The sequence below is a fragment of the Parambassis ranga genome, chromosome 16 (genome assembly GCF_900634625.1).
Source record: "Parambassis ranga chromosome 16, fParRan2.1, whole genome shotgun sequence".
Taxonomy (NCBI): domain Eukaryota; kingdom Metazoa; phylum Chordata; class Actinopteri; family Ambassidae; genus Parambassis; species Parambassis ranga.
This window is the reverse complement of record NC_041036.1, coordinates 1,335,656-1,360,066: the sequence shown is the minus strand read 5'-3', so window position 1 is coordinate 1,360,066 and position 24,411 is coordinate 1,335,656. Positions and strand designations below refer to the sequence as shown.

Below are 24,411 nucleotides of genomic sequence, written 5' to 3'. Positions count from 1 at the left end.
ACTGCCCTGCTGCCAGTTGGCCTAATTAGATGTTCTGCTGCCATCAAACATGTTTGTTTGTAAACAAACGTGATGATCAGTTTATACAATCTATATTTACCCGTTATGTCACCGCTTGGCTACAGGGGTCGCGCTCCTTTGCACTTTGGCTCGAAAGTGGATCCACGTGTGTTGAATCATCGTAATCGCCTGTAATGAGACTTTTTCATCTTCACGGTTTGAGAGCACACGTTGCTGCACTTTTCCTGCAAAAGTCTGAATGAAGAGATCTCACATGTTATCGTGTTGAATATATTTATATACTGCTACTTAACAGCAAAGCAGCTGAACACAGTTTTAACTCCCAGGTCACATCGTACTTGATAATTTACTGCCCCCTGCTGGGCACATAACATCCCGACACTGTGACGAGCAGACTGTTGTGGAGGTCGTGAACCTTTGGGGTAGTGTGTGTGTGTGTGTGTGTGTGTGTTGTATTTATGGCGATTCCTCTTCTTTAAAAAAAATAAAGACAGATCTGGATGTAGTAAAAAGACCACATTCAAGAGAGGGGCAGCACGGTCCAACAGTCTGTCCCCCCTCCTGCTTTAGTCCTCATCACTGCCCATGTCTAAAGGGTCAAAGTCTGGGTCGTCCTCGTCTAAATCCAAGTCCTCCATGTCCTGGAACAGGGACTCATCCACTTCAATGCTGTTTCCAGCTGCAGAAGAAAGACAAGTGTTTCAGAATAAAGGCGCCACTCAGTAACTAAGACGACTCTTATTACCTGTATCCCTCAGATTACTACAATATACACCATAATGGCCACCTGTATTTATTGATTATTTCCTGCCAGACACCCTTCCTGTGTGTGTGTGTGTCCTTTTCCAGAGTGGCTAGGTATTAGAAAGGGTCATGTATGAGAGGGTATCTGATGCAGCCAGGTTTGGCTTTGTGTTAATTGTTTTTGTCCTGTGATCAATGACCTTGAACCACAGGCTGGAAACAGTAGTGGGCGAGCAGCTATCAGCTGTGTCCCTGTTAACATGTAGGTGCAGCGCTGCTTACCGTCTTCAAGGAACTGAATGTCGGATGTGTCCAAGTTGTGGTCTCTCTCAAACAGCTGTTTACCTGGTGAGAAAAACGCAACATGAAGCACCATGACATCCCGGTCCATTTCAAACCAATGACAACACTGAGACAGAGACTGGTTCACCCGAAGGATCAGACTCTCAGGGAGACACACAGCAATGTGATATATGCAGTCCAGTGCAGTGAGGAATGCTCTGATCTGTACATTGGAGAAACTAAACAACCACTCCGCAGAAGAATGGCTCAGCACAGGAGAGACTCAGCTGTTCACCTCCACCTCAGAGACAGAGGACACTCCTTTGAGGACAACAATGTCCACATCCTAGACAGAGAGGACAGGTGGTCTAAAGAGGAGTCAGGAAGCATCTATGTTCAGCTGGAAGAACCTTCCCTTAACAGAGGTGGTGGCCTCAGACATCATCTTTCTACCAATGCAGCTTCCATCCATTCCCAGGAAGCTTCACTCCAAGTCACATGATCACAGCAACAACAATGGACTGTCCACCTGTCCCCCCACCACATCCCCCTTGTAGTCTCATAGTGGACACAGTGAAGTCAGACCAACAGGTCAGTGTGGAGACATTTAGAGTCTCACACAGACCCCCCACTGAGCTCCTCCACCACATAGAAACCATGTTTCCCCTACAGGACGCGTTTTCTTTCATCCTCGAGGAGTGTGAAGCTGCTGGGACGCATGCAGAATGTGGTTTTAACACACAAGTCATAAGTGAAGCCTCCCGGAACAATCACTGTGTGAATGGCAGCTTTTTGTACTCGGAGGCTTGTAGCTTATGTTGTTCTGCGTTAACAAAGCCTCCTCGAAAACATCACAGCTACTGTTTCAGAGCTGATAATGAGCTGGATGCTCCCCTCCTCCCTATCCTCCCTCTCTCTTTAATCCTGGGGGATCCGGGGAAAGCATCCTTGTGTTGAATAATGAGTTAAATATAATTATATCTCCCTGCATTGTGCCACAGAGCGGTGAACCCCTGCGCCCCCTGTACTCTCTATAGTCCCCACTGACCTGCTGCCAGTTGGCCTAATTAGATGTTCTGCTGCCATCAAACATGTTTGTTTGTAAACAAACGTGATGATCAGTTTATACAATCTATATTTACCCGTTATGTCACCGCTTGGCTACAGGAGCTCCTCCACCACATAGAAACCATGTTTCCCCTACAGGACGCCTCGCTTCAGCCTTCTGAATAAAGATGACTGAGACTCTTCATCGACATGAAGACTCAAACTGACCAAACATGGGCGCTGAGAGAAGAATCAGGCTCACCAGTGAGTTTAGGTTTTCCTGCCTGCTCCTCTTCTTTCTGCCTTTTCCTCCTCAGCTCGGCCATCTCCAGCTCAAACTTAGCTTTCCATGACAGGAAGTTTTCGATGGTTACAACTGTGCCCTGGAAAGCCACCTGTCACACACACACACAATTACACAATGAAACTAAAACATGTTTTTGCTTCCGTTGCTCCTCGTCCTACCTTCTCTGCCTCCTCTGCCTCTTTCTCTTTTCGCCGTCTCTCCTCTTCCTGCCTGTTCTTCATCTCATCCACGATCTCATTGAGTCTCTCCTGGACGGCAGTCACCAGGGTGAAAATCATCACCATGCCCAAGTTTTCGTCTGCCTGCAGAGTAACACAGCGTCATGGATGAAGAACTAACACCATCACAAGCTCATATACATTCTGCTGTAGGCAACAACGTGACATTTGTTTCAGTTGTACTTCAGGCATCCACAGACCTGCTGCTGCAGTAAAGTGAGGATGTTGTCTGCGTCGCTGTCCTCCAGGTTCTCCTGGGACATGATCTCCCACAGTGGGGGCTCATCCGGGTACTTCTCAACATACGTGAACTTTAATGTGGTTTCAACGGCTGCAGAAAAAAGAGGCAGAACAGTGTTTATTATCAAGACAAACGTCGTGTTATTTCAGTCACTGCATCGAGGATCTTCTTCAGTATACTCACTTTCTCCATGTTCTCCTGCATCTGATGTTACAGTGATGGTGAAGCTGGTGGGATTCTCTGAGAGCACTGCAAACACACACAGATGTGTAGTGATGTATCACTCCTGCATCCTACTATTAGATCAGTGCCTCAGTTTAGAAAACTCTGATCGCCTAGAAAGTCCTGCTGCAGTGAATCAGACTTCAAGCAGTTTCATCTAAATACTGTGACATCCTTTAGATTACAGTCCTCAGAGTATCATTACAGTATAACAGCAAATGATAGTTCCTTGCACTGCAGTACACAAGGCTCTGGTCAAGAAAGTTTTAGCATATCTTTCATCATAGGATGTAGTTTTAGTACTAAACAGATCAAATCAACAAGTTCAAACTCCTTGGTGTGCACATCAGTGAGGCCCTCTGCTGGACCACTGGCACCACTGCAGTGACAAAGACATAAAAGACTTTATTTCCTCAGGAGACCGAGGAGATCTGGACTGAGCACCTCTGCCCTCTGCACCTTCTACAGGGCTCCATCACCACCTCGTACAGCAGCTGCTCTGCTGCAGACCACAAGGTGGTGAAGACAGCAGAGCGCTTCACCGGCTGTCACCTTCCCTCCCTGCAAACCATCTTTAACACACACTGCCTCAGAAAATCATCAGAGCCCTGACTCACCCCAGCCACAGACTCTTTTCACTGCTGCCATCTGGTAGGTAGATAACTTGGAGTTGTCTCCCTGCCTTGTTTTAAGCATTTCACTGCTCAGATGAGACCGCTGTCAATACTGTGCAGATGACAGATAAACCTCTTTAAATCTTTGCAGGTTTCCCCTATGATTCTACACTCAGTAGGGACAGCAGTGGCTCAGTGGTAGAGCAGTCATTGTTGTGCCTCCAGTGCACTCACTAGTGTGGCCCTACTTGCTGGCAGCCTTAAGCAATTTCCCATCTGGGATTATTAAAGTATAAGAAAAAAAAACATAAGTACAAAGTGTAATCTTGAAAAAAATCCATTTATATCCATGTATTAGAACTAACATTGAACTATAATGATAGTAAAACTTCATTCAGGATGAGGGAACTGCACCATTTGTTGTGGAGCAGCAATAAAAAATTTATTTTATTGTATAATTAACTAATCAATAATCTGCTTTTCTTGTAAAGTTTTTGTGAAGTCGTTGCTCCACAGCTGCAAACGTGCACCTTTTACACTGCAGTGATTTTAACGTGTTGTTTACCTGCTTAAATATTTATTAAATGTGCTGATTCTAAATTTGACCCCTGAATAACTTCAGATAATGTGAATCATTCACGTCGTAGAACAATCTACCACACTTCTACAGCCCCGGCCTTCTCTGTCACTCTGATCACACCTGAAACAGTGAGTTTATTCTAATATTTGACAATATTAGACACAATAAACACAACTTAATGGAGTATCATTATGCATTCATAGCAGTTAGCTGTCTGACGTGTAGCAGCTAGCAGTAAGCTAGCTATCGCCTTCTTGTCCTGTCTACGAGACGTTGCCACAGTTCAAACCTGTGAAAGAGTCCGGGTAGATGGACTCTATGGCTTCCAGCTCATTCCGCTGCTCCTCTGCGTAATCTGTCATTTTTGTGCAGCTGTTGGTACAAACATCACCGCTACGTTGAAGCTAGTACAACATGTGTGTGTACGCGAGTCCAACCATCCACTCAGTTCTGATCGATGATATCGGGGTTCTTTGCTCTGATGAGCCGCAGCTTCATTTGGAATGTGTCGTAGAATAAAACGTATAAATATATCTGAATAACTTGTTTTAACCACGGACGTTATTTTAAAAATAACATAATAAAAAATGATTCAAAAATTAATTCAAGAAGTGCTAAAATGCTAACACATTTCCGGTTTTTTTTCTCCATTCCTGTGGCGCTCTATTGGTTTGGTCTGGTGACAAGAACAAGTCACAAAGTGCTTCAGCGTCCCCAAGTGACGAGGAGGAATCAACGCCACAACATTTGTCCTATTGACCTAAAATAAAAGAATTCTCATCGATCAAACATCTAAATCAATTCAGATATTTGAAATCAATACATTTAATACATAAATCTAAGTAGGAAAAACATAACATTAATTAATAATAAAGGCAACAGGCTTTTTTTCCTGCAAATATAATTTGTACAGCTGATTGATCTGCTACTGGTAACTATGGAACCAGTTCTATCATAAAGACAAGACAAAGTAAATGCATTTATGTATAAATTTATTTATATAGCACCTTCAGCAAAGTGCTTCATACAATACAAAAACAAGTTGGTCTATTGATGGATTGTCATAGATGGTTTGATACATTTAAAGAATATTTTAATGAAACATATTTTAAAAGCTGTAAGTTAAAAAAAGTATCATTCAAATGCATGTGCAGTGTTATGGAGGTAGGGAGAATATATTAGTGGTTATGCTCCTCAGACTCTTTGGTGAACAGTTTTTCCTGAGTCAGACCTGCACAGGCTGTGATCGTTGACACAGAGCTCTTTAGGTCATCTCTACGGTGTGCTTCGGGTCCATGACGGGTCTCGTTTCTGGTGTGAAGTCCCTGTCAGCCCGTTCCACGTATCTCTGCAGGGTGCTGTAATACTGCTCGCTCCTTGAAAAGCTGTAGTATGCAGAGATCTCCTCCCAGGCCTTGTGGTTGGGGAACGGGAACGGGTCGGGGTGCTTGTTGTCGAAGAAGCTCTGCAGGTTTCTCTCGGCCAGCTTGGTGGCGTAGTCCACAGCGAAGGCGTCAAAGCGCTCGTTCTCTTTCTCCACATAACGCTTCCAAAACGTGAGCTGCAGGTAGCTGACTTTGGAGCGACAGTTTCTGTAGCAGGTACCCAGAAGGCCTACAGTGGCAGCTGTAATGATGATGCACCACCCGAGGATCTGCACACACACACACACACACACACACTCTGTAAGCAGTGTTAAACACAGAAGGACAGCTTTACCTATTATGAGGCTATGTTAGAGGACTGTAAAATATTTGGGTTAAGACTTTTTCTATGAATTCTGACATGAATTATGACCTCTCACAGTGTGACTCTGTTAACGTTAATAAAAACGCACCAGTTTTATGGTGATGAAGCAGCACTGTGTGGTCCCATTCATGAATTAACTGCACAGACTCTCATTCCTCAGCTGGAGTGAGCTCACAGCACAAACATGCTCACTCAGATTCAAGCGACTGACCCACATTTGTAGGGATAAACAAAATAATGATCCTCATATGGTAACACACCCATGAGCCTTCAGTCTGTATGAAAGGAGACTCTATTGATACTACATTTCCCATAATGCAAGTGGATCTAAGTCCAACTGGTTCTACAAAAGAAAGGTTAAAGAACAACAAAGTACATGTTTTGGACCTTGATCCAAATGAAAGTGAGGAAACCCACCAACATGTCTGGAGCTGTCCTGTACTGAGGAACGGACTAAAGCTCCTCCAAGAGGTTCAGCATCACGCTCACACAGTCCAGGTGTGTGTCTTACCTGTGACTGTGCTCTGAACATTAGCAGCAGCTCCATGCGCTCTTCGTTTGACAGTTTGGAGCGGTCACAGGGGACCCGGGCCAGCTCCTCCCGGCACGTCAAGGTTTTGTTTTTACAGAACAGATCCACCACGAAGTTATCATCAAGACCGCTGATGGCACACTCATAAAAGGTCCCATTGAGCAGGGCCACAGACAGCCACATGATGGGGGCCACACAGGCCCCGCTGAAAATGCTCAAGAACACTCTGACACAGCCGACGCAGTTCCCCCGAGGGCAAAGCTTCATGGGATTGAGGCAGCAGCCCGTGTAGAGCTTCCACAGCCGGGTGCTGAAGAACAGGCCTAAGACGAGGAGCACCGCAGCCGGTCCCAGCAGGAAAGTCAGCCCGTATGCAAAGTTCTGGTTGTGGTTGCAGGGACACTGAAAGGAGACCATGGTGAAAATCCGCTCCCCGCCTATGGTCAGGAGAGCCATGAAACTGTAGCCAATGGTGGCTTTCTGGTTCATGAAGAAACGCAGGACGGTCTGAAAAGTATCCATGGCGGCAGCTGAGACGAGTCAAGAGAGGAAACTCTAGGAGCTGGTAGTCATTCCTTTCCCTTTGATTTTCCAGAGACAAAACCCATCAGACAAGCTTGCCGGGGCCACTCCCTTTGGCTGTCTGTCCTCTCCTCAGACTCCTCCTTCAGGCAGGCAGGCAGACGCCCACTGTCCGTCGTAGGGAGGGAGAGAGAGAGAGAGAGAGAGAGAGAGAGGAGAGCTGCTGCTGCACTGCTCACTCACTTCATAATTCCACTTCCTCTTCTGCCTACATCCATCATTATGAGCTTTATCTCTGTTGAGGAACTACATTAAACCTGCTGCGCACATCTCTGTGACCTTTAACCCCGTTATTATGCAGAGCGGGCTGAAAGCATGCGGTGGCGACAGAACGAGAAAAACTGTTTCTATTTAAACATGTTTGTATGTAAGCGCATGGCGGAACACGCACAGACATGCAGCTGCATTCTCTCTCTCTCTCTGTTGAGACGTTTCCATGGAGAACACACACACACACACTCACTCAGCAGTGGCAGTGGGTGGGGAAGTGCCCACATCCACTTTCTGGTTTTTCGGTTCCATTTCCCACAGGTTTTGAATGCATTAACATCTTTTCTTTGTGCATGAAACAAACCCTGATCTCAAGGCGGTTTTTGTGGCGGCTGAAAGAACCCACATGTAGCAGATCGATATGACAACAACTGTAAATACAACACCACCATAAACACTGCGCTGCAGAGTTTTACTCTCACATTTCACAGAAAAACAATGATTTCATTTGTGCACTTAACAACAGGAAGTGGTTCACTGATGCACTGACCGCATGAAGACGACACATTTCCTGTTGAAATCAGTGGTTTTGGTGACAAACAGACTCGTGCAGAAAGAACAGAATTTATAATAAATGAAAAGCACACATACTGTGCTGGCGTCTCCAGTTTGTGTGAGACAGCAGATACATGGCCAAATGATGTTCATATGATGTGTTTGCTGGCCTCCATGTTTCTGGTTTCTGTTTGTAAAGTCTGATGAAGGATGACGCGGATCAGGACGGGCAAGTTCTTCATCCCCAAACTGGGAAGAGCTTTTATTTTGAAAGATAAATGTGACAAACACACAAAGTTATCGTCTGAATCCATCAATAGCTGCAACAAGGAGTCAATAGATGGAAGACTGGATTTAGACACAAGAGTGTAAACAATCATCAGATGCAGCGTTTTAACACTCAACACACGAGTCTGTTTACTTTTGGTCACATTTATGCCTGTTTATGTATAGTTTGAGAACTTTTGTCTTGCAGCCATCAGTGTGTGACCGTAAAACACTTCAGAGTTTGAGTTAAGTGCTAATTAACTTGGAATGCTAGCTATCTATTTGAGAAAATGAGCATGTTAAACAGTGATGCTGATGATGATGATGTGTCAGTAGGGAGTGTGCACACCTGGAAACCCCTGACTATACTTAAGACGAGTGATGACACTCGTCAGTCCTCCTCACATGAACGCCCTGCCATCATCTACAAAATGAAGAGCAGCAGGGGTGGGTTCGCCTTGCTCGCTGGATTTGATCGATGCCATCCTCGTCGTCTCGTTCACGTAGCGGTGCAAAGTGCTGTAGTAGTTGTCTTTGGTGCTGAACTTGTAGAGAGAGGAGATCTTCTCCCAGGCCTGCTTGGTAGGCGTGGTGATGTCTTCAGGCGGCGCCTCGTTGAAGAAGCTGCTCAGGTTCCTCTCGGCGAGCTGCTTGGCGTGTTTAGCGGTGTATGATTCTATCAGGTCGCTCTCCTCCTGCGTGTACGCCCTCCAGAACTTGAGCTGCAGATAGCTGATGGGGGAGGTGCACCGGGCCACACAGGTCAGCAGCAGGTTGGATAAGATGATGGAGCCGATGAGCAGCCAACCAAGAATCTGTGGACACAGGAGGAAATGCTAAACATTCAACAATATAACAAGAGACACTGGTTCCTGGTCCGGGTGACGCAAACCAGCCCCGAGCCATGATACTACCACCACCGTGCTTCACACATGGGACACAGGGATGGATTCAATGGGCCCCTGGGCCCCCTTCAGGGCTACCTGAAGCCTACATACTCTTCATCCACCTGATCAACCAGACTCGCCTACTGTCAACAGGGGCATGTTAACACTAACCTGAGACTGTGCTCTGAGGGTGAGTAGGACTTCCTCTCTGACAGCCTGTGGCACGCCGTTGCCTCTCCCACAGGGGAAGCGGTACAGCTCCTTCACACAGTTGCTCTCCTGCTCCTTATTTTTACACAGATGCTCGTTGAAAGCGGTCACATTCGTTCCTGTTATGGCACACTCATAGTAGTTCCCGCTGAGCAGAGCCACGGCAATCCAACTGGACGGAGCAACCAGAGCGGTGCTGCTGATCTGGAAGAGGATCACGCAGGCAGAAAGCAGCCTCCTGCGGTGACACAGCTTGTCTCTGCGCTGACACAGACCCGTCAGCAGCTTCCAGGTCTTCTTAGACAGGATGTAACCCAGCAGCAGCAGAGCCAGGGCCGGAACCAACAGGAACACCATGCCGTACAGAAAGTTGAGCCCATTGCAGGGACACTTGAAAACCACAGTGGAGAAGATCTGCTCTCCTCCTGCTGTCAGCAGGGCGAGGAGCCCGAAGCTGGTCTGTTTGTTGACAAGGCTCAAAACCGTCTTAAACTTGTCCATCTCTGACTGCCGTGTGAGAGGCTGCCTGCTGTAAGAAGGCCACACTTTCACTTCCACTCACATTTAGCAAGTCAGTCTCCTGCCCCACCTCCCATAACCACAGCAACCAACATGTCAGAAGCACTATCGCTTTATGTACACTCATAACACAACACACACACACCAGCAGGGGAAACACAACAGGTGCAATAAGACTGCACTGTAACCAATAATTGTAACTAACTTCCTTAATTTGGGATTATTTAAGTCTTTCTGATTCAGATTATCCTCTGTGTCAAGCTCTTTGTTTGTTTCAGAGCAAAAACAGGAAGTCGTTATGTGGCAAAAAGAAGCACTGATATGAAATGTTTACCTTACTGGAGTGAAAACACTTCCTCCTCCTGCCGGCAGGGGGCGGTGCTGCGTTAAAACGCGTCGCTCGCAGCCTGTCACCAATCAGCGAAGAAGATTCTGTTTAGAGCGGAATAGTCAGACCCAGGCTAGCCATCTTGTGTCTGAAATTGTGAATATTGATTGTTTACTAACAGGTCTAACGCCTACTTCGCCAAATAACGGAATTCGTTTTGATTTCATATAGTTACACGTACAGATTTTGGTATTGATTTTTTTGAAAGGCTGCAAAAAATGGCAGAAAACACAGGTGAGTGCCGGCTAATGCTAGCTGAATAGCTAAGCTAGCTGTACCCCAAGGAGGACAGTCACACTTTTTACACTCAGTTTGTCAAACTAAAAACTAATAGTGTAGATAAAAGAAAGTCGCGTTTGTTGTTCAGTTAATTAGGCAGTGATGTATTTGGTAGCTTGTAGCACCGAAGCTACATCCCATTCAGAATCCTCGGCTCCGTTAAGATGTGTGTTCCCCACGTTCACGGGAAACTTTTATTCACTCAATTCACGCAGATATTATAAACATTACTAAAGATATGTAGAGTGAATGTCTTAAGATGCTTTAGAAAATACTGCGTGCAATTTATATTTTTTTTGAGCGCTGCGCCTTCATGCAGTTTGCGCAGTTTGCGCCAGTAGATTCACGCTTTTATTGATTATGTATTGATGTTACGTGATTTTACTGACTTGGATTTAGACCTAGCTTGATATTCTGGGTGGAGGATCTCCCAGTGGTCTCTGGTTTTTGTAAATATCAGTTTAAATGAAACGATGTTAAATCTTGTCTGACTGGAACTCTGTGATTTGCATTTTCAGGACATCTGTTAGATTCAGTTCTTTACAAACAGCAGGAGGAGTTTGTTCCTTTACATGCAACAAAGTCCAGACTCCAGACTAAACAGGCTAAGATAACAAATTTCTACCGGGTCTGATCTCTGATCAAGCGTCTCCAGTCATCTTTCAGCCAAACTGAACACGCCTCTTGGTCAGAGCCACGCTCGTCTCCTCCAGTTCAGTTGTCATACATGTCAGCACTGACGCTGCAGAGCGTTTCTAATCCTAGACTGATTTAAGGTAAAACCGCCCTCCCTCCAGCAGCCATGTGTCCTGTCACCATGGAGAGCTCCTGTCAGTATCAGACTCTCAGCCCGGCTTAGTCCCAGAGCGCTTTAATCTGGAGACTGTGATGTGATGTTTGACGTTTTATTTTCTCTCCTAATCATGTCAATCAGAACAAACTGAGGCAAAGCACGACAGGTCGTCATCTCCTGGGATGACTGACCAGGAGAAAGAAATGGCGGCCAGCGCTTATGAAGCATTTTCGGTAAATCTTGATTTGATTTGGTTTTATTAGTGCAACTTTAAACAGGCTGCATGGTTTGTACAATGAGCCTTTGTGTAACCCTGCAGGCTGGGAAGTATGATGAGTCTCTGAAACACCTGGAAGCCCTGCAGGAGCTCAACAAAGAGGACTACAAGATCGCCATGAATAAAGCTGTGGTGGAGTTTTACAAAAGCGGTCAGAGCACCACGGGGACGCTGAAGCAGACCCTGATGTCAATGAAGAACCAGGTACCTGCTGACGTGTGGATCGGTGAAGTAGAAGTTTGCTTTTTTTATTAAACGTCTTGTCTTTACCCTTCAGGTTCACACGACAACAGAGGATGTGGATGGATTAGATGATGTTGAAAATAGTCTGTTGTACTATAATCAAGCCATCATCCACTATCACATGCGGCAGTACGCCGAGGCCATCTCCATTGGAGAGAAGCTCTACCAGTTTCTGGAGCCGTTTGGTATGTCATGAGTGTTTATTTACTCTTGGATGGATGATCACATATCACAAGTTAGAGATCACAAACCTTTGTAGGTGCAGTGAAGTTCAGGCAACACGTAGACTTGGACTTCCTCACTTTGGGGCCCTGACGGCTCTGTCCTCACTGCTGGAACCTCCACCGCAGGAGTGCCATGGCTAAATCTCAGCATAAACATGACCCAAAGCAGATTTGTGGATAGTTCCTGAAAGTAGACAAAAAGAACCCAATCAATCAAACAGACATATTATACTTGATCATTTATAAATTCAGATTACATACCTGTGAGTGATAAATGAATAGGGAAGAACAGATGAATGTCAGCCGTGCGTTTGCCGTGGAGTCATTGTGTTTCTTGTCCTAGAAGAGAAGTTTGCTCAGGCGGTGTGCTTCTTGCTGGTGGACCTCTACCTGCTCACCTTCCAGCCGGAGAAAGCCCTCCACCTGCTGACGGTGCTGGAAAAACTCTCTGTGCAAGGCAGCAATAAGAACGGCAAAGGAGAGGTACGCCATGATGCCCTCTAAAGAGGAAATGAAACGTATTTACATGTTTTTAGAGCCACTGAAGGTTTGCTTTATTCCAGAATAATAACAAAGAAGGAGCAAACCAGAGGGCAGAATTCGCAGCCATGATCGAAGCAGCCAAGTCAAAAATTCACCAGGCAAGAGCTTCAAACCATGTGTTTCTGTCTTTCTGTTTATATCTGCTGATTATAACTTGCTGTTTCTATTTGCAGTATAAAGTCAGAGCCTACATCCAGATGAAATCCTCCAAAGCCTGTAAGAGGGAGATCAAATCAGTTATGAATACAGCTGGGAACGTGAGTGTCGCATCCTTTATTTCAATACTAAAAACTGAAAAGAAGCCCTGATGTAGCCCCCTTAACTTTAAGAGTTTCCAGGTGTAGATACTTTCTCTTTCTCTGTCTGACTCCTGTTTCCTGGCTCCTCCCATCAGTCTGCACCGTCACTCTTCCTGAAGAGTAATTTTGAGTATCTGAGAGGAAACTACCGGAAAGCAGTGAAGCTTTTAAACAGCTCTAACATCGCAGAGCATCCCGGACCCATCAAGACAGGTGACAAGCAGCAACTCTCAGGATGACGGCAGCTCACTGTCAAAGACGCCACACAGCCAAATGTTGTTCAGCTTACCTGGTTTAGATGAAGATGATGATGATGATGATGGGTTGTTCATGTGACTCTTGTTTCATTCAGGTGAATGTGTTCGGTGTATGTTCTGGAACAATCTGGGCTGCATTCACTTTGCAATGGGGAAACATAATCTGGGCATTTTCTACTTCAAGAAGGCTCTGCAAGAGAACGACCACACCTGCGCACAGCTGGGAGACGGCTGCAACGGGCAATGTAGGTCACAGCCGCTGAACTGCTCCGATCAAGCATGCAGCTCCTGTAGGAGTGAGGCTGGATGGAAAACTGTGTGGTTTAAAAGTTGGCATCTACAACCAGAATTATTCAGACTAATTTAAGCATGAACGTTCTGCCTCTTTCTGCTTGTGCACCACTAACAAAGTCCTGTTTGGTCATTTTATCTTCCAGCCAAAAAGTTCACAGGCATCCCCATGTGTGCTTTACTAGCCAACAAGCGTTATGAGTTGTTGTATAACTGTGGCATCCAGCTGCTGCACATCGGCAGGCCTCTGGCAGCGTTCGAGTGTCTGATGGAGGCGGTGCAGGTTTACCACTCCAACCCACGGCTGTGGCTGCGGCTGGCAGAGTGCTGCATCTCGGCTAACAAAGGGGTACGTGCATCCCGACTCCTGATGCTGTTTTAAAGCCGAGTATTTTTTGTCATCCTGCATATGCGCCTTCTAGTGCAGTCGTTAATGTAAATGTTGCTTTGTGTTGATGTTTCCAGGGGTCGGAGCAGGAAAGTAAAGGTTTGCCGTGTAAGAAAGGTATAGTTCAGTCTGTGGTTGGGCAGGGCTATCATCGCAAGATCGTCCTGGCATCGCAGTCTGCACAGAACACCATCTACAGGTCAGTGTGTGCGAGACGGTGTCAGGAAGGGGCGGGGTTTCGATTTCTACGCACATTCTTTCGTGCATATTTCCCTTCAGTCTTCGTAGGTATATTGACCACGTGTTCGTTGTTTGTACAGTGAGGGCCAATCAGCAGCTATCCCAGTAGCCAGTATGGAGTTTGCGGCGATCTGCTTGAGGAACGCGCTGCTGCTGCTGCCTGAACACCAGCAGCAGGACGCCAAGACAGAGAACGGCTCCAAGAACTCCAGCCAATCAGGAAGCACAGAGAGCGGCAGCGAGAACAGTGACGCCTGCAGGTCAGAAACACCAAATACCAAGTTCACCGGTCAATTTGGTTTGGGCTTCAGGGATGTGCTGTGCTCTGATGAATGCTGTCTCTGTGTGTCTGCAGTGGGAAAGGTCAGGAGGCTGACAAGTTTTTATCTGCAGCGCCGTCATCTCCTCTCAGGAAACAGGAAGTCGAAAATCTCCGGTAATGATTCTCCTCTTGCATCTTTTTGACTTTTATGTCTGACTTTAGCTCACACACACCTGCTGCACAGTAACTCATAACTGCTCGATGTGCGTGTAGGTGTTCCATCCTGGCTTGCAGTGCCTATGTTGCATTGGCGCTGGGAGACAACCTGATGGCTCTAAACCACGCTGAGAAACTCCTCCATCAAAGCAAGGTGTCCGGATCCCTGAAGTGAGTCTTTCTCCCCTGACCTGTCGATCACCTTAGCTAGGACCAGAAATGAGTCCTAAAATCCTGACGTATGCTTTTTTTTTTTTAAACCACCTCTCTCTCCCTTGTGGTTCAGGTTCCTGGGTCACCTCTATGCTGCTGAAGCCCTCATCTCATTGGACAGGATCTCTGATGCCATCGCTCACCTCAACCCAGAGAATGTGACCGACGTGTCAGTGGGAGTGCAGACCAGTGAGCAGGACCAAGGTGTGTGGCTGTCTCTTGCACAGACCCCGTCCACGCTGTAGTCGGGTTAACTAAAGATTTGTTCTTGTTTTTTTTTTTACCCCCCAACAGGTTCTGACAAAGGGGACGAGCCTGTCGAGTCCTGTGAGTCATAGTCACATAAAACTAACTTCCTGTCGCCATTAGACAGCGTGTTATAACTAATTCAGCATATATAATATCCTATATTAAGGATGCGGCTCTAACGGCTCTCCTTGTGTGTGCAGCAGGGAAGCAGACTCCTCTGTGTTACCCCAGCAGTCTGACCTCAGCTCGGGCCATGATGCTCTTTAACCTGGGGAGTGCCTACTGCTTGAGGAGCGAGTACGACAAGGCTCGGAAGTGTCTGCATCAGGTAACCATGGAAACAACACCAGAACTGCAGCGCCTCCCTAAAAAAAAAAAAAAAAAGGCGGATGTAGTCGATGCCGTATTAATACTCGGTTGTCGCCAACAGGCTGCATCGATGGTGAACAGCAAGGAGATTCCACCTGAAGCCATCCTGCTGGGGGTCTATCTAGAGCTACAGAACGGTAAAACATCCCGTTACAGCTGGAAAAACTCTACATTTGTGCACTTTACATATTCAATCTGTTGAAGTCCTGAATCTGTGTGGTGTGTGTGTCCTCAGGGAACACGCAGCTGGCCCTGCAGATCATCAAACGGAACCAGCTGCTGCCCACCGTGGTCCAAAGGGTTTCCCCAGATTCACGCAAGAAAACCATCCAGCCCCTGCAGCCCATCCAGCTGCCCTCATCCTTCACACAAGTTCAGCGTAAATGAGCCAACACCCCACCCCCACGTGCTCCACACACACACACACACCCCCCGCTGATATTTATGAAGCTGCTTCCACTCAGCATCAGGACCTGTGGCCTCTGACTGAGGAGTAGTGCGGTCAGTGACTGAGACCAGCTGACTTTTTATTTGACTGATTAATTTGTGTCCTGTCTGAACATTGAAAATAAATTTTATTTACTGTATGAATCGTGCGACTCGTCTCTGTTAGATGAAGCCACAAAAGTCACAGCTACACAAAAGATGCAAAATGCATCAGTTTGGATGCTCGATCCGTGCCTTTATCTCCAACTAAACACAAGTTTTAAATGAGCCCAAACACAATCCCAGATCTCTTCTTCTTCTCCAGCGCTCCATCAGTAAATGTCATAAACGGTTTGAAATCATTCTTTTTATTTAAGGAGTCTAAATGTACTCCACCTCCACCTCCACATGTCACTTCTGTATCAGCCCTGGACCTAAAACAGCTTCGGCCATCCAGAAACTCATGACAGACTGCAGTGTAGTCAGAGCTGGACTAAACCTGTAACAGACCACGTTTCTTTCCAGGGTGACCGTATGATAACATCAGTAACAGGAAGATGACTGGTGGACTAGTTCACAGCTTAACAGAGACATTATTTCAACCTTTTTTTAGTGCAACCACATAAAAACAATAAATACTGACTTGACTGTTGTCATATTGCACCCATGACATCAGGTCCTTCCCCACAGCAGCCTGGTCCAGCCCAGGGTTCAGGCTCTGGGTTTCTTAAAGCCTTCAGACAGATCTGATTGTTACTGGCACGCAGACATAAAACGATCTACACTGAACTGTTCCAAGATTAAAGTGCTTCTTAGTGTCTGAGCCTACACTACTCAGTCCAAAGTTTCCCTTCAGAACGGACATGAAATGTGTTGTGACCTCCAACCATTTGCTTCCTGAACCAAGTACTGATTGAACGTTCAGGTCCGTGTCTGTGCAGCTCAGCTCTTCCAGTCCCACGGGACACACAGGTCTCCATCCTGCATGACGGAGTAGAAGTGAGAAACACAGACGTGGAGCCCCTGCATGAGGGGGGAGCGCTGCTCCACCAGCCTTTTACAGCACTCGATCATCTGGGTGGAGCTGACGCTGGGCTCCTTGGACAGGCTCCTCAGAGACAGAGTCTGGACACACAGCTTCATCACGGCCTCCTCCTCCGCCTGCAGCCTTCACACACAGAAAAAAAAATAAGAGTCCAGACTTGACTTCACAACAAGAATGAAGTTCTGAGTTAGTCTCACTGGTTTTTGTGCTGGGTGCGCCGTCTGGCCTCGGGGGCGTGGGTCTGGAGGAAGACCTGCAGCTTGGGAGGGTCACAGTTGGTGGGGATGATGAAGTGTCCCATCTCATGAAGACTGGGGTTAGAGCGATCGCTGTAACAGACAGAAACAAGCGACGTCTTACTGAAAGCAAGCTGCGTGTGAACGCAGCACCGGGAGTGGCTCCATACTTCTCCAGCTGCATGGTGAGGCCCTGCAGGCTCCTCGGGTGCAGGCGGAGGTGACGGGACACCAGGCCTTTGTGGAAGGTGCTAAGGGTGCTGTAGTGTTCGGCGAGGGGTTGGACTGGTCCCAGTCTCTCCATGTGGACCACCTGGGTCCCACCCAGGAGGTGGCTGATCCTCTCTTTCAGCCAGTTAGTCTGCTGCTGCAGGCTACAATAGCTTGGCAGCTGCTCAAACAGCTGGAAATACAGAGACAGCAGAGGGGTGAAGGAAGCACACAGCATGTGGCAGAGGGAGCCCTGCAGCTGAATGTTACCTTGGTCCACTGATGATGAACATCCATGGTTCCCAGCACGACATGTCCTGAGGCATTCATCCCTGACTGGTCAGCGAACACCACAACGTGTCCTGTTGTGGTGTAAGTTGTGTAAGAGTTTCACCCACAGCTGAACACTGCACTGAGTCTGACACAACAGACGACACACCTCACAGTTCTGCCGTCTCTTCAGGCAGCCAGCAGCTAAATCAGGCCGGCTATAATTAAACAGCCCGGACTGAACAAACACGGCTCTAAAAGAGTTTCCTGTAACTTATCCACTCTGACCCAGCTGTGCTGTCGACAGAGGAGCCAGCACAACGACAACAATGACAACAACAGGAAGCATTAATTATTGCACTCACACACACGGGGTCTAAGTGTGACGATGGCAGACACACTTTAAGAGTTGCATGCTGTAAGCTGTGTGTGCACTGGCACTCTTTACCTTTCAGGTTGATCAAGGCTTCGGGGTCCTGCTGAGACAGTCTGCTCAGACTCTGAAGCTGACAGCACCTATGGGCCACTCCCCAGCTACGCTGCCACCTGCACCCACACATCAGCACAGCCAATGAATGAATATGAGCATTTCCAGTCCACACACAATCCCTAACTTTCCAGCAGTAGCCCTGTGTAAGTGTACCTGATATCAGCCAGATGAAATTTGTGACACAGCTCTTCCTTCAGTCTGTTCAGCTCGTCTCTCCGAGGAAGACTAGCGCTGAGTTTCTTCGCTGCCTCTGGCTCGTTGTCTCTCAGCCACAAGCTGACAAAAAAACAACCACAAGCGTGAGCCGACTGACGAAGCAACTCTTCCTCCATGAACGTATTATAATGTTTTTATTTGCTAGTCTAAAAAGCCACTGCGCACCCTCCTCACTGCAGTAAACACACATCAGCTACAGGCAGCAGGTCTGCTGGGCAAAGGTAAGCAATCACTGATATCAGACTATATTAATTTACCATTGAAAATCATCACCTGAGTGTAGGCTCTGCTCTTCTGGCCTGCTGCAGCTCTTGCTCGGGGTCTCTGAAGCCAGTGAAGGTGTAGTAAGTCTTATCCCATTTGATTGGTCTGTAAAAAGGCATCGCAGCCTGAGGTGGACTTTTAGACGAGTCTGCGCTTGCTTTCATTCCCTTCATGTGCTCCACAGGCAGGCTGCAGGACGTCAGGACATTCATCACTGTGCTCAAAATGTCGTTTGTTTGCAGGGTGAAACTGACAGAGCGGAACCCTGAGGACAAGGCAGAACATTTCACAGTATACCGACAACAAAACACAACCAACCAGCACGATGAGGAGGAACACAAACAAGACGCTGTACCTGAGCTGAGCAGGTCTGGATACACATCACTGCTGTCCTTGGTGTCCCTGACATAAAAAGTGAGCTTCATGGGCTGAAGTGAACGAGAGCCAGGCTTCTGCAGGGTTTCCAGATAGCCATTCAGCCTCTTCAGTGAATTTTCATTCACTTCCTGTAAAACAGGAATGAACCAAAGTTAAAAATAACAAGCAATAAAAGCACACAGTGACCCAGAAAGGACATCACCTCAACACAATCACAATTTACAAAACATCTCTGGAAAAATACACGATATCCAGAAGACCTACCCGCTCTCTGGGATATTGACCAAAGAAGTCCGGATGGACAGCAAAATAAAAGGGTCTGAGCGCGTTGACAGCCTCTGCCCCGGTCAGAGATCTACGCTGGATCAGATGTGCAGCCACACGTTTCCTCTGCAGCCTACAGAGGAGACAACAACTGCATCAAAGGTTCGGCCACAGAGGATGATGAACACATTTCTTATTTAAATGACATAAATCATATATTGTTTACAGTGTTTCTCTTCTCATAATACATCATTGTTGAATATATTTTCCATTATTTACCATCTGTACATGTCACTGCTGATGATTATTATTATTAATATATTATGATTGTTGACACAGTTTAAGCAGCGTTACCTGGCTGTGCATCGCAGGATGGCGTTGACAGACATTACTGACGTTGATTGTCAACACTGGATCATGGCTCACAGTAGTTACATGATCTGTCTTTTGCACCATGAAGCGTCCGACAGTACTGAGCAACTTTAGTCAATCAGGGGGAAATAATAACTAAACATCACCCGTTCAAACATGTGTCTAGATAAAGATAAGAAGGATAACTCTCTAATAATCACTTCATCTAAACTCATCTGACAACAGCCCGTCAGCGCCTCGGCGTCGTTTGCTGCGTGACTTCTACTCAATGACAACAACAAAACATGGCTCCACGACTCTGTGCTAGCTAGCTAGCTAGCTTAAAGTTAGCCTTGAGAGGAATTCAGGCTTCACCGTGAAGCCGCGGAGCTGTCAGCAGCACGAAGTCAAACACAAAGACGAGCGGGTGTAAAATTAGGAACTAGCCACAGATTTAGAAGTCACTCTAACCGCGTTTATAGAAGCAAACATTTAGCTGCTGGTTATGTTTGGACTTCGCTCCTTCTTCTTCTTCTTCTCCTGCTTGTTATCCTGACAGCGCAGCCGCACACAATACCGCTGCCACCCGGACAGGAGTGGAAGTGCAGAAGGCAATAACAGCAACAACAATAAAACAGCCTTTTTGGAGGCCTTAACATGCCCCAAAACTCACCAAACTTGGTAGAAAAATGCTGCTTGCAGCTTTAATTACACCAACCTTAAAAATACTGAGCACTTTGCAGGTAATTTAATTCAAAAAACAATTTATTGATCAATTTAATCATGCTGGGAAAATACAGAAGCAACAACTGTCAAAATATATAGCGTACACCTGAAAACACCTACACAAAGCTAATGCTGGTTTTCCAAACTGTTCTAGTGTCACACTGTAGTCTGGGCTGTTCTTACAAAAGTCATAATTAACAGGTACAAGAATTCTACTGCTAGATATGGACAGTTTGATTATGAGAGCACTCTTATATTCACCTGAGTGGTAATGACACAGTGTAAAGTGTAAAGTAATGAACATACTGGAACACAGTAAACATCTGATCATCTGCTGGTGTCCTCTGGCAGACAAACGTCTCATGGAATTCACAGTAGCTGCCTGCTGATATGTGACAAACAGAACCTCCACGCTGCGGACATCACATGTGTTCAGGGTGGCTCTGCAGACAGGAGATCATCTCCCGGACCGGCCTGCTCTCAAAACAGATCTGATAGACTGCTGTGAACAGAGGGAACCTGGAGGAAGGAGAGGAGGCGCCGTTAGAAGCGTCCATGGAAGCTGCCGCATTAATACACAATGCACAAACACACAATAAAGGGCAAGGAAAGTGTCACACACTTGTTGACCAGGCCCTTCTGCTGCAGGACGTGATAAACCTCGGCTGAGGTGGCGGGACCCTGCAGCTTCTGCCCATTCAGCATCTCCTTCTCCAGCTCTTCCAGGCTCTATGAGAAGCAGGTATGTTGTGTTTCATGTAACTCTAACATCAGCTGAAGGGTTCACGGCGTCACAGTACCTTCCCTGTTTTGGCAAAGGCCTCTGCTACTCGTCGGTTGCGGCCGCCGTAGCACGTCGTGATGAGGTCGGCCACGCCGCAGCTCTCTAGAAACGTTGCCGTGGAAACAGAGGCGTTCTTAGAAAAGATTTTAGCGAAGGCTATCATCTCCATCAGCCCCAGACGAATCACAGCCGCCTTGGTGTTGTCACCACACATCAAGCCGTCGCAGAAGCCTGCGCCCACGGCGACGATGTTCTGCTCCAAACATCCGGACAAGAGAGAGCACAGACGTTTACAGAGGACCTGAACGCATCACTGACAAAACAATGGCAGCAAAACAGGAAGTGTGTGTGGAGGAACACTGCGGTTCTGATCCAGGGAAACTTCCAGGACTACAGCACATGGCAGCTGTGGAGCTGTAGGATTAAGAAGCTTCACCTTCAGAGCTCCACACAGCTCCACGGTGTCAGCGTCGTCCACCACAGTGATCCTGAAGTTTGGAGTCTGCAGCAGCTCTTTGAACAACAGGCCGTTCTCCAGAATCTGACTGCCTGAAAACACACACAGACACACACAGAGACACACACACAGACACAGACACACACACAAAGACAGACACAGACAGACACACACACATACACACAGAGACACACACACAGACACACACAGACACACACACAGACACACACACAGACACACACACAAAGACAGACACAGACAGACACACACACACACAGACAGACACACATACACACAGAGACACACACACAGACACACACACACACAGACAGACAGACAGACAGACACACACAGACACACACACAGACAGACAGACACACACACACACAGACACACACACAGACAGACACACACACACAGACAGACACACACACACAGACAGACAGACACACACAGACACACACAGACGCACACACACACAGACACACAGACATACACACACATACACACACAGACACACACACACAACACACACACACTTAAATTAATGTCCATATGAACATTGTATGACTTCATACCCTTGTGTCCTTCCTCTTCTTACCTATAGTGGTTTCACAGAACTTCTCAGCTGCTACTTCGTTAGCGATGTTAGCTCCCATGAGGACGCTGATGTCGATCCCCATCTTCTCTCGGATGATGTCAGAGATGAGCTTCAGGCCCTCTGGACCCACATCGATCCCCTGACAGTCAGAGACAGAATGCTGTGAGTTGGTGGGACTGCACCGAGGCTCCAGGACCAGCAACAGGCTGCTGCTGCTTCCAATCACCTGCAGCGACTTGTGTCAGTTATAAAAAGGATTTTCTGATTATTATGTTTAGAGCCTTCATAATGGCAGGATTTGCTTCATCCCGAGCTGTTAGCTGGCCCAGCTGTGCTGTTTTCCCATTAGGAGGGAGACCTCTCAGACTGACGCTGACACCACCCCCCACCCCATTTTAATCACCCTTTTACCTGGATAAAGCTGGATTTAGGTGCTCTAACATGTAACCACAGCAGCTCTGCTCACACACACACACTTCAGAGAGGAAGTGTGTGTTTGTCCCTCTGGGTGAGATCACAGCCTGCTCAGTCAGACAGGAATTATTTGTTCCATTAAAAACACATTTAACACTATTAATGTTTTCCTTCTAAGTACAATAAAGTGATGATCCTAAAAGTGGAGTAGTCCACTGTGAGACCACGGCCTGCTGGACTGAGGGGGGTTTAGAACCGACAGTTTACTTTTATGAGTGTGATTCCTCGAGCTTTGCTGGACACGCAGCCGGCCATCTCGTCACACAGCTTTCTGATGAACTGATGAGGAACCACAAACACCAGCAGGTCGGCTCCCTCTGCGGCCTCACACAGCTTTGGCACGGCCACCTGTAGAGAACACAGAGAGGCCCTCAGGAAGAAGCAGTGACGGCACCAACGCTGCCCCCCCCAAACCTCCCAGCACGCCCTGCCACCCCCTCACCACGTTCTCCGGCAGTTTGTATCCAGGCAGGTACTTGATGTTTTCATGCTCGGTGTTGATGATGTCAGTGAGCTTCCTGCCGTTAACGTTTTCCTCAAACACCCACATCTTCACCGTGGTGGAAAACTGCTGCAGCGACCGGGCATTATTTCCAATGATCCTGGCGATGGCTGAGCCCCTGCAACCCAAACAGAGCTCGGCTGAGCCAAGCATCAAAGCAAGACTGACCCGGATCACATTCACCAGAAAAACTACAACTCAGTTGTGCACCACATTGTCCTGCAGGCCATTTGCAAATGACTCTGACCGCTAATGTGTGAACGCCTGCATTGTAGCAAAGTTCCCATCATGGGAGTGTTCACTCAAAACTCTGAAGCCACACTTTTTCCCCAGGTGAGCAGACCAAATATTCTGCAGTTTATAGTGTCCGCTCACCTGTTAAAACCTGATTGGCTCACCGCCTTGACACCTAATGAAGTGATCCCCATGTGCGTAATTACGCACGTCTCTCCCTCTCCCCCTCTCTCTCTCTGGAGATGCAGTGAGCTTCCTTTGTACATGCAGGAGCTGCAACATGTTGCCATGTGAACATTTTTTTCTGATCTGATGTAGTGATCAGTTATAGCTGAGTATCGTGACGTAACCACTGCTCCTGTGCGCGCGCTCTGGCACATAAACAAACAGCGCACGTCTATCATCACTGTGCGGTTCTACGTTTGTAAATAAATGCGCAAACAAATGATCCTTTAAACCGCGCTGCACCCTCACATGTTCTCACACCACCTGCAGGCTTCATTCATCACCACCATCCTCATCCTCAGTGACTCATGCAGCATTCTTACCAGTTTCCGGAGCCGACTATGCAAACCTTGAGTGGAGACGCCATCGGAGACTCGTCCTGCTGCCTGCTCTCTCTCTCTCTCTCTCTCTGACTCCACACGTCGCAGGGACGCTTCACTCCCGGGAAAACCGGACGAAACGAAGAAGCGGCTGCTTCTGATGACGTCACAGATGCGGGTCGCACAATGGGCCTGATGGGAGTCGTAGTCTTTGTGTGCGCTGACGTGAAGAGTGGTCAACAGATAGAGATTACGTAACGTGGCCAGATGAATTATGCATGATGTGTTTTAATCAACAATGAACGAGCAGCAGAAAGAATCCCTCCGCCTCCATAGAATCATGATGACATCATAGGAACTACTAATAACATAAGGATAATAAAAAATAATAATACATTTTTGTAGAGTATTAAAAAAAACGGGTCAGATTAAATCCTTTGTCTTTTAACACAATGATGTTTTTATATAATTTATAATATAATTGGAATAACATACATGTGTCACAGTGAGGAAGCTCTGGGCTCTTTATGTTCACAGGTTTTACTGCATTATTGATTCCCTGTGGCCGGCTGAAGGGGGAGTATCCCGGACTGGAGGCTGTGACCAACCTGGGATTTCCA

At 47.0% G+C, this 24,411-nt stretch overlaps 6 protein-coding genes across 8 annotated transcripts; 1 reads left to right on the top strand and 5 right to left on the bottom strand.

The window, feature by feature from the left end:
• Nucleotides 1-280: 280 nt before the first annotated feature.
• Nucleotides 281-4,753, bottom strand: rwdd1 (RWD domain containing 1). The gene is made up of 7 exons (XM_028425529.1): nt 4,566-4,753; nt 3,044-3,109; nt 2,820-2,950; nt 2,560-2,703; nt 2,357-2,489; nt 1,048-1,110; nt 281-700 (listed from the first exon to the last, which is right to left on the bottom strand). Exons 1-7 carry the CDS (start codon nt 4,636-4,638, stop codon nt 588-590), a joined length of 723 nt encoding a protein of 240 aa, XP_028281330.1. The 5' UTR covers nt 4,639-4,753; the 3' UTR covers nt 281-587.
• A 574-nt stretch (nt 4,754-5,327) lies between these two features.
• On the bottom strand, nt 5,328-7,217 carry LOC114448719 (calcium homeostasis modulator protein 5). Its single transcript, XM_028425854.1, has 2 exons — nt 6,537-7,217; nt 5,328-5,930 (listed from the first exon to the last, which is right to left on the bottom strand). Exons 1-2 carry the CDS (start codon nt 7,077-7,079, stop codon nt 5,541-5,543), a joined length of 933 nt encoding a protein of 310 aa, XP_028281655.1. The 5' UTR covers nt 7,080-7,217; the 3' UTR covers nt 5,328-5,540.
• A 918-nt stretch (nt 7,218-8,135) lies between these two features.
• calhm6 (calcium homeostasis modulator family member 6) lies at nt 8,136-9,828 on the bottom strand. The gene is made up of 2 exons (XM_028425820.1): nt 9,230-9,828; nt 8,136-8,986 (listed from the first exon to the last, which is right to left on the bottom strand). The coding sequence occupies exons 1-2, from the start codon at nt 9,767-9,769 to the stop codon at nt 8,573-8,575; spliced, it is 954 nt and encodes a 317-aa protein (XP_028281621.1). The 5' UTR covers nt 9,770-9,828; the 3' UTR covers nt 8,136-8,572.
• Nucleotides 9,829-10,217: 389 nt separating this feature from the next.
• On the top strand, nt 10,218-15,905 carry cnot10 (CCR4-NOT transcription complex, subunit 10). 3 transcript variants are annotated; one of them, XM_028425746.1, is made up of 19 exons: nt 10,218-10,409; nt 11,389-11,480; nt 11,567-11,728; nt 11,802-11,952; nt 12,335-12,474; nt 12,555-12,632; nt 12,708-12,791; nt 12,929-13,046; nt 13,186-13,335; nt 13,528-13,730; nt 13,847-13,968; nt 14,090-14,269; nt 14,365-14,445; nt 14,545-14,658; nt 14,774-14,904; nt 14,995-15,027; nt 15,153-15,277; nt 15,380-15,455; nt 15,554-15,905. In XM_028425746.1, the coding sequence occupies exons 1-19, from the start codon at nt 10,394-10,396 to the stop codon at nt 15,703-15,705; spliced, it is 2,208 nt and encodes a 735-aa protein (XP_028281547.1). In that variant the 5' UTR covers nt 10,218-10,393; the 3' UTR covers nt 15,706-15,905. The 3 variants fall into 3 exon arrangements, with proteins under 3 accessions (XP_028281547.1, XP_028281545.1, XP_028281546.1); XM_028425744.1 differs by having other exon boundaries at nt 15,150-15,277; XM_028425745.1 differs by having other exon boundaries at nt 12,338-12,474; nt 15,150-15,277; nt 15,554-15,705.
• A 191-nt stretch (nt 15,906-16,096) lies between these two features.
• On the bottom strand, nt 16,097-20,004 carry tcaim (T cell activation inhibitor, mitochondrial). Its single transcript, XM_028425747.1, has 10 exons — nt 19,472-20,004; nt 19,118-19,250; nt 18,831-18,981; nt 18,485-18,740; nt 18,149-18,271; nt 17,954-18,051; nt 17,506-17,597; nt 17,196-17,428; nt 16,987-17,118; nt 16,097-16,912 (listed from the first exon to the last, which is right to left on the bottom strand). Exons 1-10 carry the CDS (start codon nt 19,504-19,506, stop codon nt 16,687-16,689), a joined length of 1,479 nt encoding a protein of 492 aa, XP_028281548.1. The 5' UTR covers nt 19,507-20,004; the 3' UTR covers nt 16,097-16,686.
• A 211-nt stretch (nt 20,005-20,215) lies between these two features.
• gpd1l (glycerol-3-phosphate dehydrogenase 1 like) lies at nt 20,216-24,372 on the bottom strand. The gene is made up of 9 exons (XM_028425466.1): nt 24,287-24,372; nt 23,795-24,011; nt 22,953-23,130; nt 22,718-22,858; nt 22,037-22,175; nt 21,415-21,527; nt 20,995-21,231; nt 20,817-20,923; nt 20,216-20,713 (listed from the first exon to the last, which is right to left on the bottom strand). Exons 2-9 carry the CDS (start codon nt 23,836-23,838, stop codon nt 20,617-20,619), a joined length of 1,056 nt encoding a protein of 351 aa, XP_028281267.1. The 5' UTR covers nt 23,839-24,011; nt 24,287-24,372; the 3' UTR covers nt 20,216-20,616.
• Between the last annotated feature and the right edge of the window lie 39 nt (nt 24,373-24,411).